The 18,728-nt window shown below is 40.1% G+C and overlaps 1 protein-coding gene across 1 annotated transcript in view; it reads right to left on the bottom strand.

The window, feature by feature from the left end:
• Window positions 1-14,208, bottom strand: part of gabbr1b (gamma-aminobutyric acid (GABA) B receptor, 1b) — a gene marked incomplete at its 3' end in the record, with an annotated part of 58,758 nt that extends 44,550 nt beyond the window's left edge. Inside the window, 3 exon segments of the mRNA XM_071533888.1 lie at window positions 3,618-3,756; window positions 9,075-9,139; window positions 14,133-14,208. Coding sequence (XP_071389989.1) covers window positions 3,618-3,756; window positions 9,075-9,139; window positions 14,133-14,208 — 280 coding nt within the window.
• Between the last annotated feature and the right edge of the window lie 4,520 nt (window positions 14,209-18,728).

Raw genomic sequence — 18,728 nt, 5'->3', positions numbered from 1 at the left:
AAAAATTAAAGCTTTTCAAATTTAGTGAGATAAAAATGTATTCACATTCAATAGTAAGAATATAGTGTAAAATGAATGATGAAGCTTTGGAGTGAAAGGGAGTGAGGGACCTATAGCTTGCATTGGGCCATAACAGGACATGAGTATTCAGTGCTCAGTATTAGAGGATAAACTAAACTGTGACAAACTTTACCAGAGGATAAACTCAAAGACAATGATATTGGAAGACAGTGAGTGAGCTGGTTGACTGTACTGTGTGTCACAAGGCAGGAGGCATAACAAGTGGAATCACTGACAACTCAAACAAGTAATGTGACACATGACCATCAAGGAGGTAGCACCGGTGCCCACAGCACATGCCTGGAGGGAGCCTGAATTGCCTCAAGATGTCACTGCAATTCACTTGCATGTTCTCGCATCTAAGTCACAATGAAATGAAAATGTACTTTTTCACCTTATTAGCCAATTCTCCATATCATAACATACGCCTATTTAACAATAAATGTCAAAAGAATTTAGCTCCCATTACTTTTACTTGCTGGAAAACAGCAGCAGCAGCAATCTTGACCACATACTGTTTGGCAAGAAGCGGCTGGTCAGAGACACAATCTGGTGTGATGGCTTCCTCCTAGAGGTGTGACCAAGTCAACTTTGCTCGAGTCCCAAGTCAGTCTCAAGTCTTGAGGTACGTCTAAATGTATATTACCAAGTCAAGTCCAAGTCAAGTCCATGTCATTGTCAAGTCCCAAGTCTAAATGTAGAACAGCAAGTCAAGTCAGAACAAATCCAGTCCAGTATCAATTTAATATCTTAAAGAAAACGAAATATCAAGGACTTTGCAATGCAATATGGTTTTAATAGGATAAAAACTTGGTAAGAGCATCATGAGTTTGATTTCTATAATCAGTTTCAACTTCAATAAATTCAATCATTCCATACAAATTCAGAAAACAGAATTTAAATTCAGTCGTCTGCTGGAACAAATCTCATCACTTTCAATCTACTGTAAGTCATCCACACAAACACAAGATCTCAAGTCAAGACTTTAGAAACCTTTTCAAGTCATCAAAGTACAAGTCAGAGTCAAGTCCCAAGTCACCTGAACCCAAGTCAAGTCAAGTCTCAAGTCACCAGAACCCAAGTCAAGTCTTCTCTTCATGCATCAATTCAAGTCTCAAGCACTTAAAATTGTGACTTGAGTCTGACTCGAGTCCAAGTCATGTGACTCAAGTCCCCACCTCTGCTCCCTCCCCCAAGATTTCCTGGTTTCCAAGGTTCTGAATGGGTCACGTTGAGACTCAAGATGCAAGTAAATACAAATGAATGAAAGTGACATCTTGAGGTCATTCAGGCTAGCTTGGAAGATAACAGTGTCTTACTCTATTTCTCTTGATTTATCTTTGATGTGTTCAGGCTGCATGCCCCCAGGAAGACAGTTAGACTGGATACCTCTTACCTCATTCATAAAAGGTAGCGTCGATCTAGGTTATTTCACCCGCTATAGGACAGAGGTGTATAGGTGTAAATGAGGCAACATTATTTGCACTCAGCAGACCAGCTCACTAATGCCCATACAAGACTTGGGATATTGAGCGTAATCAGATTGCAGGTCAGTCAGCCACAGGCTAAATCAATCAGACTGAAGTTCTCATTTAGGCCACGTACTGAAAATATAATTAACTGTAACAGGGAGACTTTGTGCCCCATGCACCACACTTTCCTCTTCTTGCCATTGTTTTATTTAAAGTTGCACTATGCAATTTTCGCACATGGGTGGCCCCACATGGCAGCGAGAGGTAACTGTTTTAAATCATTTTCATATAATGGCTGTAGACAAATGAGACCATCGCTGAGATTTCCTGAGAATTGTGCAGGAATTACTTATATCTCAAAGGAGGGGCCTCAACCAAAACAGGAAGAGGACTGCCTTACTTTCAATGAACAGTGTAGCAAGGTAGCGTTAGCCTGCTAAGACCAACATTAGCTACTTGAGCTGAAACATTTCCAATAATTGAGTGAATATGGAACTAATACAAAGATTTTACATGAACTAAGTGTTGTGTTTATTATTGTTATACCATTACATTTTACATCAGCAGTAGTAATTAGCCTTGCTGCAAGCCCAATTTCCTTAACTACACCGGGTGAGTTTCTGTTCTGTCCATTTGTCTCGGAAGGGTCGGATCAGACATACAACCATTTACTTTGATAAACAATTCACTATTGGCTGTTGAGTCTCAGTGTAGCTGCTCCACTGGCTGCACACGCAGCATGTTGACGGATCTAAAACTGAGCCAGATCGGAGCTGCAACTTTGGAGATACGCATGGCGTCTACTTTTGTCGGAGTAGGCATCCGTGTGTTGTGTATTTGAGCCATATAAATGTATATAAATGCCAAGATTTTTCTTATTATAGTCATATATCACCATGTCAGTAAACAAAATAGAGGATACATAAACCAATGTCACTTAAGTAAATGTTGGAGATGAGGTTATCTATGGAGCTACTAAGAAGCTTCTGTTACAGTAGGCCTACACTCTCAAAAAACAGTATTCTATATGGTACATTAATGTTCCTCACAGTAAAACTTGAGTTGTTTGTGGAAGAATAAGCAAAACTAGATAATTGTGTTCACTTACCCATAGGTAAAATATAGATAGGTGCAACACAACCAGAAGACCGGGCGGAACAAGAACGGACCTGGTGTAGCAGCTTAAAATGCCTAAAGTGCTGCAACTGGGCCGCAACTAGTTTGGATACTAGGGCTGAACAATTAATCAAAATTTTATCAAAATCGCAATATGGCCTACTGCAATTTTCAAATCGCAGGAGGCGCAATATTTGTTAAAGGTGAAATGTGTGTCAAAATACCATTTTAAATGAAATATTGTGGTGCTGCAGAGATGTCCTGGCCTACACATCATATTCTACAGACTTAAGAAAACATCTTTGTTTGGTGCAGATCCCCGCACAAATCACACCATAATCATTTTAATATGTTTTTCAATGAAAATGAGAATAATGATGTAAAAATGATCATTCCCTCTAATATCGCAAATCATATCGCAACTGCAATATCAGTCAAAATAATCGCAATTAGATATTTTTTCAAAATCGTTCAGCCCTATTGGATACGCAAATGTTACGTTGTTATGTAGTTCAGGTGTAAGGGGAAGTCTATGTCTAGGTTATGTACCTTATGCACCAACCACACCAAGTCACTTTCCTTGTATGTGCAAACATACTTGGCATAATAAAGAATTCTGATTCTAATTCTGATTGAACTTGAAAGGTTGATGGAAGTGGGCCACAGGAGATGGAGATGGTTCCTCCCACATAAAGGGGCATTAAGTAATCTATGACCTTTATAGACCTCTATCAGCATCCAGTAGAAATTGCAACAACAGTGATAGAACTTATCTCCTCCTACACAAATCTCCCATACACTCAACATAAAATCAATACATCTGAAGACATCGTTTTGCCATCTGAGGACAGAAGATCAGAAATCTACAAATGGAATATGTCTGGCGCAGGAACCGACAAAGGTAGTGCATTTCAGGAGGTAGAAGTATGGGTCTATGATGAGTTAGAGAGTTAGAGTTTGAGAACTCACAGCATCTGCTGCGCTGGCTCAGGTCGGTCCAAGTGCCGTTGGGCAAACATTTCCTGACCTTGGGTCCCACGATCACCCGGTTGCCTCTGCAGATGTACTCAATTTCATAGTCTACCGGCAGCACCTGCACACTGCGAATCTGCACACACACACACACATACACACATACACATTTTTTGTTAGTCTACTGACAAAGTGAGCTCTGTCTACAATGGTGGAGGTTAGAGTTCGACCCATATAGTCGAAAAAATCGTACATATTACAAAACAAATATGAAGCTTGGTACACTACTAATGGATGTCATTTGAAGCATTTTGAGGATTGGAGGCACTCTAGATATCACTGCTGTCATCTTTTGCAGACAGTTTGCAGCCAAAAATGCACCCAGCAGATATATTTTTCTATTGGCAAAGCATGGACTATTATCATTTCAAACAATCTGAAAATGATCATATAATGTTATCTATAATGAATTTAGTAAGGGTGGAACAGATGGTGATGATAGACTAGTTTTTAAAGTATTTTAGGTCTCACTCGTAAAAGAGGTTTCAATCTCAATGTGACTTCCTAGTTAAATAAAGGTTATATTTTAATGTCACTTCAAGACAATTTAAGATAATTTTATTAGTTTAATATTGCTTCTCTAATAAAACACTTTTAAAGTTCCGTGACCATGCCACTTGAAAGATTTGTATTAATTGACTTTTTCAATTTTCTTTCACAAGGTAGTTCTGAGATAAATGGTCAGGCACAGGGAACTATGCAATTTCGACCTTTTAATTATCACCAATATATCCTGTCATTTCAGATTTGAATCTTTTTATTGCTCATTCTCCTGCCTCATAGCCACCACACTTGGAGAGTAATGTGCAAGGGCCATTTTCTGTCAGACAATTACAGTGCATCCCTATGTAGAGCCACATTTGATTACAGCATGGCATGTGGCACCAGCAGGGGGTAAAGTCATCCATGAGACTTCTCACTCAACAGATTCACTGGGTCATCCTGGGTGGAAGGAATGTTCTCCCTCTCTGTGTAAACTGAGTCTCTGCAGCCACATTCACTTTGTCATCAGAGCTTCCTTTTTCATACACGAAAGCAATAAATCTTTCAAAGGTTGGATGCGGTGGTGGATGGATCTTGGCTGTTGGTTTCTGTACACAGTGTACACAATGCTGGTCTGGCATCATCAAAGATTCCAGTCCACTTCCATCGTCCATGAGAGTAAGACTAATACTTGGCGGTAGGCAACCAAGGTCACTGAATGCAACAAGGTTCTTCACAATGGCAGAATGAATGACCAGCTTCCTTGAATTTATGTATAACATTTGCTGGGCAGCTGAGTTTTCAGTTTGAGGGCTTGGAGCCAAAGGGGTGTAAGTGTGTTATAGTAGATTTTACAGGAGAGCCAAAACAAATTTTGATCAAACTTGGATCAGCTGCCGTTACCACATACTAAGCACAATATTTAAACTTTTTGTGTTATCAGATTGAGCATTACTATAAAAACAATACTGCTACAGTTTAAGTTGAATTATATTTGTTAACTTTTTTAAAAATGGCAAAACGCCTTTTTGGCCCAAACATTGTCCCAATACAGCCATGCAGAATATGGGCATATGTAAGTAAACAAAACACAACAAAACAATAAAACACATTCATTTTAATACAAATCTAGCAATTACACTTCAATCAACACTGAAATATAAAACAAGATCAGAATGAATATCTTATCTTGAAGTAATGCTCAGCAACTTTCACCAAGGCCTTTAAAATTGTAGGCTACATGGAACATATCAAATTGATTGATACATTTTTTCTGTTAAAAACTTTTAATAAACCTTTTTAATAAACCTCTATAGACATAAGAAACTACTTACTCGTATGTGTCCCAGGACACATCACTTATTGATGTGTCCTGGGACACATTCAAAGACCTGTAAAACTCCTCATAACACTGAGGGAGAACTTCAGCTACCAGCAGTCTGACTATCAGAGCTCATCTTCACCAGCTCACACTCCTAACATTGTGAATCTATACGCCTAAGTATTTCATGGGAATATTAACATATTTATATTCATCTAATATTGACCTAGAATGTTAATTAAGATATGAATAGGATACTAAAAATGATGTGATCATGCTGCCATGCTAGCATTACTTATGTCAGCATGCATTTTGAGCTGACCTAAGTGCTGTTAGAATCCTCTACCCACAATGCTTGTACAGTGGCAAAAGTAGGGTTTTGCTTGGTGTCAAAAGGGCGTAAGTGCAGTTACGCTCTTTTGGCAGCAAACAAAACCCTACTTTTACTGTTACGGCTTTCAGTTTTTGTTTAATTAAAACTAATGGGTCATGATTTTAGTTGTGTCCTTTTGGCACTGAAAAGATCTCACTGAGACCTTTCAATTGATATATAATACTCATATTCACCCAAAATCGCACTTACGCCCGTTTGGCTCCAAGCCCTCGAGTTGGTCCTGACAAAATAGACAGAATAGACACTTATTCCAATAAAAAGATGCATCACTGTCCTGTATTGGTTTGGTGATGCCTTGTTAACTTTAATGAATGACCAAACAAGAAGGTGCTCTTTGGCAGAGGATATATATACAGTATATTAGCTAGGAGGATACGAAAAACCAAGGCACTCAACTTGAAGTGAAAACAATTAAAATGCCTTTATTGCATTGGCAAGTTCTACAGAACATGATTAAAAACTCTGACACTCTGACGCTCTGACGCGTTTTGCCTTCTTCTGGGAGCATAGATTCTCCTCCTGGCATTTATACACAACTGAAACAAAGAGCAGCCTCATTGTTTTTGTATGAAGGGACGCTTAAGCACCATATTTCACTCACTGCGCTGACTATGAACTGTCTCAAGCTGGTTATTTAGCCTCTTGGGCCAGCTGCCTGTTGCTTTACTCATTCATTTTCACACAATAAATATCTGCATATATTGTTTTTTCAAAAATAACATCTTGGCATGTGCGACAAACTTGTCATTTTTCATGAGGTGGTGATGTCCTTAGAATAGATTTTGCATATTCACAAAAAACACAATCAACATAACTTTGCATAATAAAGAAGAGCAAAATAACCAAAGAACAAACACCAAAGAGCAAAAAGTAGCTCAAAATCATGTGAAACAATATTAACACATTAGAATGGCACTGCTAGCTACAAGCAGGCATATCCAGAATCCCTCCAATGCTAAAATGACTAGTATGTAATATTCATGTGCAAACTTTCATGCTTGTATTGTCAAGTGCACAACTTTTTTGGCCTCAATCCACTGGACTGATATGGAAGAAGAAGAAGAAGAAGAAGAAGAAGAAGAAGAAGAAGAAGAAGAAGAAGAAGAAGGTTTTTTTTTTTAACTTTTGTTTAACCTGGAAGTCTCTTGAGATATACAAGAGAAACCTGACCAAGGCTGCAGCATGAATAAGTTAAAAGAAAATACACATTACACATATCACACATAAAACATATATGATATACAGTACATTATAACAAGTCAAATAGGGCACATAAAGCAGACTTGTCTGTTAAAAGCAGTTACAATGTTCCTGGAAAGATTGCTGATAAAAAGATACATGTGAAGCTTCCTACGTAGTGACAGAGAAGTCCAACCAATCAAATCATAAACGGCTACAGTGATGAATGCAATTTTAGCATACATGATAAACAGAATCTAGCTTGCGTAACAATGAGCAGGATGCATGCATATACAGGACGTCGCCGTAGTCCAACACAGACAGAAATGTGGATTGAACCAGCTTCCACCTTGCCTCAAAGTAAAAACATTTCTTAAAACTAAAGTATATATAGTTATAGTTAATATGTACTATTAAAGGATACCTTTTCATCGAGCCATATGTCAAGATACTTACAGGATGAGACCTTTTCTAATTCCGTCTCCCTTAATGTAGGATGGTGACATTTTGTGCGGGCTGTTTACAACCTCTGGTAAATACATTTAGTTTTATGGGCACTGAAGACTGACTTCAACTGGAGAAATGTGTAAGTGTCTGAAAAGCAATTTGGATTTTGGTCTCTAGCAGCTTGACTACGGGAGGAAGCAACTGTATAGATGACCATGTCACCAGCGTGTTAAGTGAATTCGCTGGCTGAGTCCCAGATCGTTTATAAAAATAGAGGTGCTAAAACAGAGCCTTGAGGAACACTGTTAGTGATCTCTAGAAATTCTGATTTGTGGTCCTCAGCATAGGCACAATGGGCCTCATTCACAAAACGTGCGTACGATCAGATTTGATCTTAAAGTGTACTTACGAACGTTTCCACGAACATTTCAGCATTCTTTTTTTTTCTTACCTAGGCATGTTTCTTAAGAACAAAAGTAAGAACAATTCAAGAAAGGTTTTGTGAATGAGGCCCATTGTGTTCTGTCTGCCAGATCATTTCAGACCCAGCCTAATGCTTTCTCACTGAGACCAAGGTAATTAGTCTCTGTAGGAGTAGCTCATGATCTACTGCGTCAAAAGCCTTACATAAGACGAGAAACAATGTTGCACAATGTTGCCTCTTATAAAGGGAACTAATGATATCATTAGTTGCTGTGGTCGTACTGTGCCCTGATCTAAAGCCTGACTGAAATCCATTAAGAATATTGTTTTCCATTAAGAACTGCTTCAGCTGTGCATGCATTAACGATTCAAAGACTTTACCCAGAAGAGGTAATGGAGACATAGGGTGACCTTTATAATAGAGTTAGAAACAAGGCTCAGACTGAAAATAGAGGCAATGGTCCGTGCAATAAAATCAGCAGTTGTCTTTGGAAGGTATGAAACTAAAGAATATTCATGCGTACTTGTGCGGGCTTCCCATAGACCAGTGGTTCTCAACCTTTTTCATATCAAGGACCCCTAATTTAGTCAACATTAGAGCCATGGACCCCCATTTGATGGGATTTTGTCTCTTGAATCCAAATCTGAATATATTTTTATTGTTAGATATGATTTTATCCAATGTTCCATGACTATCTGTATTGCAGGTAGAGAGATAACAGTGAAACTATGATCAAAACAGTCATTCTTCTACATTCTCTAACTGTGTTAACTTCTTGTAAATGAAATAATGGTGAAGTTTAACAATTCAGCAATTTGCTGGGGACCCCCTGGAACCCCCTCAAGGACCCCTGGTGGTCCCCGGACCCCACGTTGAGAACCACTGCCATAGACAACCAGTGTAGCATTGATCAATTCGACAGTAAATATGTAATTAAGCAAACTGCATCATATCCATCATATCGGAGGTGGACCACACTGACTGGACCAGATCTGAGGCCCCAAATATTGGTCTAACCCCTAGTACAAGGTATTGCATTTTAAAACGATTAACTGACTCATGTGAATTTGAAACCATCTGATCTCTGCTGCTTTCATAGGAGCAAGGCAGCTCTTACATCACAGCGTAGCAGCAGCCGTCCCTTACCTGCTCCTGTGTCAGACCTCTGTACCTTATCCCTCCATCTCGAGGAGGACGGATGATAGCGCAGCCTGGGAAAAAAAAGACAGCAAAAAATCAGATACAGCAGGAAAAAAAAAAACAAAAAAAAAAAACATCCAGCTCTCCCTCCGGCCCCTATCTATCTTAATCTGCCTCTGTGCGTTAATCTGCTGCCGGATAGATGGCTCTGCCACTCGCCGCTGACGCTGACTGCTGATGGCCACTCAGGCTATCTGCAGGTTTCAGAAAAGGTTTAAACGGGACCTTACTTTCCAACTCTGCCTTGGTAAAATATCTCTGAATGTGAAGAATCTGTCAATAGCACCGTCTAATTTATACTGGCATCAAAATGAAACTTAATTACAAATAAACCTGCATAACAAGGTGATAAAACAAAACCTCTAATTACTGCATTTAAGACATTTTAATACATTTTATAAGGCTATAAATTTAGATGAAGGCTTTTTCAGGTCCTCGCCACTAGATGGGGGTATCTGCTACGTTTGCAAGCAAATGCTAAACAATTGATAGGCTGCTTTCCACAATAAGGCTCACTCATTATCCATGTCAATGCTTTCCCCCCCCCCCCCCCCAAAGACAGGATCCATGTGAGGCTTTTTGCATGTTGCTGCCAGCAGAGCTGATTTGTCAAATGAGCGATGGTTTCACATGAAGAAATTGTGCTTTCACTGAGGTGGAAACGTGGCTAATGGAGCCAGCTGGGGCTTGACTGGCTGGGGGGGGGACAGCTTTCCATTTTCCAGACTGTATGAGACCGATGCCCTACAGGTTTTAGGTGTTTTAGGCCCGGGGTACATGTCCCCCCTCATTATTAGGAGAATCATTTCTGCCTTTCTACCTGTACTGTGTTTTTACTTGCTCTGCAGTTTTAGAAGCACAGTTGAGCACATTTTGTGATTAGCGTTGGTCACAAGTACAAACTGGAAAAAAAATTGAATCTTTCTCTTAGTTCTTTTGAATTTCCTTCAAGCAGAACTGCGGCCATTTCCGACCTGGACCCCTTTGTCTTGTCATTTTCCATCGCGTCGATCGATTCCCACCAAAATCTCATCAATTGGTTCACTACAGAATTACTTAACGCCTTAGTTTACATGCAGCTCTCCAATGCAGTGGACACTCTGAATATCAATCCCAAAAGCACCCAAAGCATGTCATTTTAATTTCTAATGAGAATTTTCAGTTTATCCATGACCCGACCACTTTAACTATTTATTTTTGCACCACTTTGCACAGCGGCTGGCAAAGCGTTGCTAGAGCAACGGCGACGGTAGTATGAAAAGTGTATGAGAAGGGCATGACTTTAGAATGCGACTTCATTTACATCTACTGACACGTCTCAATACAAAGTAGGCAATCAAAGTGTTGAAAAATGATTTGTGGGCTTTTGGCTTTTGTGCCCATTGGCCTTGTTGGACTGTACTGCAGAGCTGCACCCTGGCAAGCTCTGCTGTGAAGGAACTGACAAGATTTTCAGAAAACAGGTTCCTGGCTGAAAAGTGCCGAGTTGTGGCATTTCAACAACAAATTAGACTGTGCAGGGCACTGTGGAATGCATGAATAGCCTATGCCATATTTCATATTTTGATCTTTTTGAGTTTAGAAATATCTTTCTGTATTTCACATTGACCAGTGGTGGAAGAAGTACTCTGATCCTTTACAGAAGTAAAAGTACCAATACAGCAATGTACAAATACTCCATTACAAGTAAAAGTCCTGCATGAAAAATCCTACTTAAGTAAAAGTACATAAGTATTAGCAACAAAATGTAGTTAAAGTATTAAAGTAAAAGTAGTGGTTTGGTCCCTCTGACTGATATTTTATGATATATGACATCATTAGATTATTAATACTGAAGCATCAGTGTGTAAGCAGCATGTTACTGTTGTAGCTGCTGGAGGTGGAGCTAGTTTGAACTACTTTATATACAGTTAGCTAGTTTAGTCCAGTGGTTCCCAACCTAGGAGTCGGGCCCCTCCAAAGGGTCACCAGATAAATCTGAGGGGTCGTGAGATGATTAATGGGAGAGGAAAGAAGAAAAAACAAAGTTCTGATACACAAATCTGTTTTCACTTTTTGGACTTTTTCTCGAATCTTTGATTTTTGCTGAAATATCGGATCATTTGAACATTTATTGAAATGAAACCATGTGAGGTTTAGAGGGAAAAATCACTATTTGGTGGAGCTGTTAACAACTCATAGACATGTGAAATGTGACCCGACTACACACTGCTTTTTGGAAGACGTCAAAAGCCAAAAAGGTTGGAAACCACTGGTTTCATCTTTAACAATGTGTTGTATTTTAAAAGCTTGTTATATTATCCATTGTGTCAAATCTCCATCTGAAAAGTAACTAAAGCTGTCAAATAAATGTAGTGGAGTAGAAAGTACAATATTTCCCTCTGAAATGTAGTGGCCGACCGATAATTCTCCTCATTTGCTCTCATACCTGCACACTTTTCCCATGTAAACTTGTATCTGTTGTTTCAACCTTGCTGCTGAAGTGAGGGCATGTTGCATTCAGGCTACCACCATGCCCATACTACGTCAGTGTGATTTGCTGCCTAGAGTTTGATCCAGAGTGTACCCCCCCCCACCCTCACCCTAAAGCCGAAATGAAACCTACACTCTTGAGGCTACATGCCACTATGGCGGAGCTGATGGATAATCTCTACTGACAATAAGAAGCAACAGCCCTACAGTACTCTAAATCTGACTGGTGCTTTCATAAAAAAAAAAACCAGGCTACCGAGAGAGAAAAGGAGAGAGGGAGAAATAAGACGAGTGGTAACAGAGTCCTTTGATGAAGACGTCAGCCTAGCTTTGATGTAGATGGGAAGTGACCCCGGTGCTTACCAATGCTTACCACCACCCACCACCTAACTCCACACTGCGGCCATCAGTAATTCACTGAAGCGCAGGGAAATCAATCGGCCTTGAGAACAAACCACTGGGCCTCTTTCTGTGCTAGTTCACCATCAACCTCTATTCCACTGAAGCGACATCATAGCAGCACTTTGCATGTATCTGATTATCTCTCGTCTTTCCGCCTCGCTTTTCCCTTCTACCCCCCCCCCCCCCCCGAGGACAGTACATCTGGAGCCTGCCGATTCCAGCCAGGTTCACACGCAGTGTAAAGCCCTAATTACTAAACATTCGCCACATTTCTCACCAGAGGGCAGGAAAGACCACTGGACGTGACTCCCATAGCAAACACCCCCCCCCCGACCTTACCCCACCCCACCCCCCCCACGCGCCGCACAAAGGGGGAAATGACAGCTCGCTAATCTGGCGGCAGGTTTATGTCTGTGTTACGGAGATCTGACATCTGCCTCTGAGCATTAGCGTCAGACCATGAGCTGGGATATAAAAGGATGATAATAAGCACTATGTGTTTACAGCAAATATCCATTAGCTTTTTTTTTCAGCTCCCATCGGTTGCAGATTGGTTTTTAAACGCGGGGCTGGGCCTAGCCTGGCTGTTAGAGGTGGGAAATGGTGCTTGTCCGGTACTACTCTCGAGAGCTGTGGCAGCAATTTCATGCCCAGGAGCTGACTGATATGACAGAGGGGGGGGGGGGGGAAGGCCAGAGACACAAATGTAGAATACTAAATACATACAAAGCAATCGCATCAAACGGGGAGACATCTGACCGTGCAGAGGCAGAGCCGGTGCCTGCCCAGCGAGCGTTTTGACATTGAATAGATGCTGATACGACAGCCGTGCAGCAGCAGAATGAAAGTTAAGATGGTGGGCGTAGTCGCCCATAGCTGCTACCTGCATCGCTTTGTGAAATCAGGACTTCAATATCTTCCTGATAACAGCTCAAAACACATCCAAAGCTGGTTTTTAAGATTTTTTTTGATAGTTGAGAGTAGAGAGTAGGGCTGAACGATTTTGAAAAAATATCTAATTGCGATTATTTTGACTGATATTGCGATTGCGATATGATTTGCGATATTAGAGGGAATGATTATTTTTACGTTTACAACGTATTAAAATGATTATGGTGTGATTTTTGCGGGGATCTGTACCAAACAAAGATGTTTTCTTAAGTCCGTAGAATATGATGTGTAGGCCAGGACATCTCTGCAGCACAACTAGGGCTGGGCAATATATCGATATTATATCGATATCGGTGATATGAGACTAGATATCGTCTTAGATTTTGGATATCGTAATATCGTGATATGGCATAAGTGTCTTTTCCTGGTTTTAAAGGCTGCATTACAGTAAAGTGATGTCATTTTCTGAACTTACCAGACTGTTCTAAAACAGGGAAGGAAACCCTGTCTTTGCATTTTATTTTGATCAGTCTTGTTTTAATAAAAGTGCTTGTGACATCTGAACATTTAAACCACTTCGTATAAAATACTGAGATATATATTGTGTATATATCATTATCATATATCATTCAACCTAAAAATACCGAGATATGATTTTTGGTCCATATCGCCCAGCCCTAAGCACAACGATATTTCATTTAAAATGCTATTTTGACACACATTTCGCCTTTAACAAATATTGCGCTTCCTGCGATTTGAAAATTGCAGGAGGCCATATTGCGATTCCGATAAAATTTCGATCAATCGTTCAGCCCTAGTAGAGAGAAAAAGGAAAAATTGGGAAAAAAGAGAGGAGGCGGTGACATACAACAAAGGTCCCAGGCCGGAGTCAAAGCAGTAATACCTCCAAAGCTAGTATAAATATGATTTTTTACAGTATCATAATATCATATTGTCAATATGTTGTGCTTGTTTAAACACGGCCTCCTGCAGTGCATGTCGCTGTCCGTCAAATGCTTGCTGGGTACATGCAGTATGAAGTGCCTCATTCCACCAATTGAAAAATGTCACGCCTCCTCAAACACACACACACACACACACACACACACACACACACATCAGACCACCACACCCACAGAGCATCCATTGTACTGGTGCGGCGACCATCTCTTTGAACAGACAACTAGGAGGCAGTCCGTCAAAGACAAACACTTCTATGTAAGAAAGCCCAGTCATTACCGGCGGATGTGTTGTGTACAGCCGCGCCGAGCGAGGGGAACACTGAGACGATTAAGAGAAGAAAGGGCAGTGCCATCCCTCCACCTGTGAGGGAAACAGAGGGAGAGAGAGAAATATATTCAGGAGGAGGAAGCAGAGAGGGATAGACTGCTCAAAAACACAAATTAAAGGAGAAATACACCGTGAAAAACACCTAGCATTTCCATTTTTTTTTTGGCGGTGCATTTTTCTTATTCCCGTGGATAACCGGCCAAACAACAACACACTGAGATGTTTCCAGCAGCTACAATGGAATTTGCTAGAAGAAACGTCAGGTTTTGCACAGGTGGTGCACACTGGCCCACCTTTGATTGGAACCCCCTTGTCTGGGGGTTGTCGAAAGGCATTCTGGGAAAACCCTCCCAACCACAACAACACCCAGACACCTTCCTCCATACATACTTACTATACACATGTTCATCCTGTATATACTATACACCATACTGTTTATACTATATATATACTGTATATATCTTGCATTTCATATCCACTGTTCATACTGTTCATACTGTTATTTATCAGTTATTTATACTGTTATTTATCTTAGCACACTCATACTACCCCTTACAGTTTATTCCATTTATATACTTAGCGTATTCATACCACTCTGTTCATACTGTTCATTCTGTTAATACTGTTCATACTGTATATACACCATACTGCATATACTATATATATTATTATAAACATCTTGCATATTCATATATCTTGCATACTCATATCCACTGTTAATACTGTTCATACTGTATATATCTTAGCACATTCATACTACCCTACAGCTTATTCTATTTATATATATTATACATATGCACATTACATTGCACTGCACTTTTACTGCTTCTTTTGCACTTCTGGTTAGATGCTAAACTGCATTTCGTTCTCTTAGTACTTATACTCTGTGCAATGACAATAAAGCTGAATCTAGTCTAATCTAATCTGATCTAAACGTAGGAAATCAATAAGTGGAGCAGAAGTAGACGAGGCAGGTTGAGGGAAAGCGGGTGCACCGGAAAAGCCCAAAATTACAACACTTCTGGAATGCAATGAAGACATCACAGATTGATGATATTTAACAGGGTATCCGAGGGGGGGGGGGGAGTTTACCTTTTAAGTGGCTTAAGTTCAAGTTCATTTATTTATACAGGCCTTCATCACACGCAGGGAGCCGTGAGCGGGGGGAAAAAAAAGGGGAATAGAGAAAGAGAAGGATAAAAGACAGGGGGTATGTGACGGAGAACAATTACTCACTGACCAAGGGAAACGTAGAGGAGAATAACGAAAGCCCGGCCTGTGTCGTTTGCGTGTGTGTGACATGACGGTTCGAACACGCTTCCCAGTGAGTCACCAGTGTATGGTGAAGGCGCGGACCCACAGAGGGGCTGCCTAGCACTACACACGGGAGATATTTAGGTCCACTTCATCCTGGGCATTGGAGGGGGGGGGGGGGGGGGGGGGGGGGGGCGTAATTGCGGAATAATTGAAGGGATTGATCGCTTATTTTGACCCGACGGATTCCGCGGCCGTGGCTCGATGAAAAGCAGGGGGGGGCGCGGAGGACAATAAGCGAGAGTGCCGAGGCGTTCCTTTTTTGTTTTCTGCTACAAAAATCACAAATGGTGGAAACGCACAGAGCAGAGAGACACCGGCAGCGGCAGTGACTGGCTAATGTGATATCAGACTCCAGAGACTGCATGTAAATGATCCTAACGCTCACACTGCTATTCTGACTGTATAAATCCTGGCAAACTACGGGCTTTTGCCTCATCCATACGTTTACCTCTTTCTGCTCCCCGGCACGCCGAACGTTAATGGAAAAATCGAATGGATCGGGGGGGTGTTTGATTAAATTGGCTTTTCGTCGCCCTTTACGAGCTCTCGATCGGCCGTGAAATGACGGGGGAATGAATCTCGACTCGTTCCCGTCTTAAACAATAGAAGTGGGAGCGGAGGCCGGTCGTGCCTGGGTGAAGGAGCGCCATGACACAACGCAGTCATAACTGTATGAGTACACGGCTATATGACGATGACCAAAGAGTGTGCCGTTGCCTTTATAGTCGCCTGCCCAGAGGGGAAATGTGAAATGGCTGTCAGAGAGCGAGGTGTCCTGTTGTACGGACTGTTATAGGCTGCAATGCTGTGCTGCAGTGTGCGGTTAAAGCCTCACTCTGCAATGCTTTGGAGAACACTGTTGCTGCTATGTGAAGACTGGGATCATGCTAGGGCCTTTTAAATCCATTCAAAAGCTATTGGGTAACACTTTACAATAAGGGTACACTAAGTTAAGGGTTAGTTAATGCTTAATCAATTAACAGTTAACTAATGTGTAATTTACTAATGTTGTTCATGTTAACTAAGGTATTAATTTATAAATTATTTAATAGTTTATAAAGATGGCTATTAAATAATGTATAAATTACCTTAGTTAACATGAACACCATTAGTAAATGATTACCAGACACATTAGTTAACTGTTAATTAAGGGTTAGTTAATGCTTATTAACTAACCCTTATTTAATGTACCCTTATTGTAAAGTGTTACCAGCTATGGTATGATTTTAAAAGTGCTTGGACATCTATTTGAAATGAGGTGTTTTCTTACAGTCACAATGAAATGAAAAATTTCTTCTTCTTTTTTTTTACCTGGTTAGCCAATTTCCTATATCGTAACATTTAACAATAAATGCCAAAAACTTGGCTATGTTGTCTCGTTTTTACTTCTATATCACATTACTTTTACTTAAAATGGAAAATAGCATATTTTTTTGTGGTTACTTCATGGAGTTTCTCTTTTCTGTGTCTGTTCAGTCACGGTGGCTATCGCTGCTCATGCTAACTACCCAGTTCCTCTTCTTCTGTTTGTTCCAAACAAACCGGAAATGTAAAACGCATCACTTCCTGTGTGCCAGAAGATTTTTCCCAGGAAAAAGCAACCGGACACCAGGTGTTTAGAACAGCAAATGTAAAAGCTTTCATGAACCGGAATCACTATTGTGTTATACCAATCAGAGTAACAAAAGACATTTATTTACATGAAAATGTCAAAGATTATTACTTTAATTCTTGTAAAAATGACTTTTTTGGAGATACAAATATTTGATGTGATGGCACCAATATTAGTATTAGGTATGAAGTAAGATTAGTGAAGACTGGTAGTTGAAGCAGGGTAAAAAGCTTTTGCCACCTCATTAACCTATAATGTAATGTATGCCTATACTTTGCATACATTTAGTTCAGAAAAACAGAACAATTCTGTGGCAGGACTTACAGTACACCTTTGTGTTCACTTTTGGAATATGGATTGGACCTTTAAAACAGCTCAAAGACACACACAAACACACACACACCCAGATGAGACACAGTGCGCATACACATTAAGCAGTCATCTGGGCAGAGAGGCGTGAAGCATCACTGCTGTTCTTTTCTGCCTCAAAAGCATCATGTGTAGCTGCTCAGGCTATCTGCAGCTTTCAGAAAGCCAAGACCTTATAAGGCTACCTGCAAATTGGATTTAAGACCAAATTAGCAACCAAAATAAAGAAAGAAAAAGCAAAAACTGACCGGTCATCTGAATTAACATAGCTAATGAAACTGTGAAACTACAAATGAGCAGAATAAGAAAAAGGACACCAGGAAATTAATTGTTTAGGGACACGAGGTTAAGTCTGTTCTGTGAGGCACACAATGTGAGACATTCACAACTATGCAAAAAGAGGCAGCTCAACAGATTTTATTCTTTTTAGATTCAAGAGTTCAGTGGGCAAAAATACCTTTTTATACTCGGCTGCAACTGAATGGAATAAACTTCCAGTATCACTAAAACTCATTGAAGCAGAGAGAAATTTTAAGCAGGCAATAAAGAAATGGCTAGCAAACAGACTCTCAGAATAGGGACCTTGCACAAATTAACTTAGAGTTGTCCGTTTATGTTATTTTTGTTATGTGATTAAATGGATATTGTATTTGCACCTGTCAATCTTGCCGGGCTTGGCATCTTGCCCCTTAGAGGATCACAATGGAAATAAGCCTTCATTGTGTAATTTAATCCTCGACAGTTTGTAAGTGTATGTGATGACTGTCTTCAGGTGAAGCAGTATTATGTGTATTTTAAGATTGTCAAATAAATCTATCTATCTACCAACTGGGAATGCAGTAAAGTAACACAAGCACAGATCCTGTTCTGGCCCGGCGCGTTGAATTCTGTTCAATTCAATGCAAAAGCAAAAGTTTGTAGGGCAGCAGAAGACGTGTTTTCAAGTTACTGTATGCAAATCCAAGTTTCAACATTTTTTTGTTTCACTCTATATTTAGGCTATATGAATCCATCCTGATATTTGTCTTTTTAGATGCACAAGCTGCACAAGCTGACATGATAATCTTATTATGACCAGTACTGGCATTCTTAACCTTTATCTTTGCTTTCTGTTTTAATTATAAATGCTCACCACATCACAGTTCACAATTATCCATAACATCTTGCACATATTGAAGAATAAGTCCTGTAATATGGTGAGTCCATCATGAATAATTTATAGATTCCTTAATTATATAAAGCATACC

Source organism: Centroberyx affinis, unplaced genomic scaffold (assembly GCF_046629955.1).
Source record: "Centroberyx affinis isolate AG114_WGS23_722 - 3 ecotype Tasmania unplaced genomic scaffold, CSIRO-AGI_Caff_v1 ptg002451l_1, whole genome shotgun sequence".
Classification (NCBI taxonomy): Eukaryota; Metazoa; Chordata; class Actinopteri; order Beryciformes; family Berycidae; genus Centroberyx; species Centroberyx affinis.
This window is presented reverse-complemented; position numbering and strand designations above follow the sequence as displayed.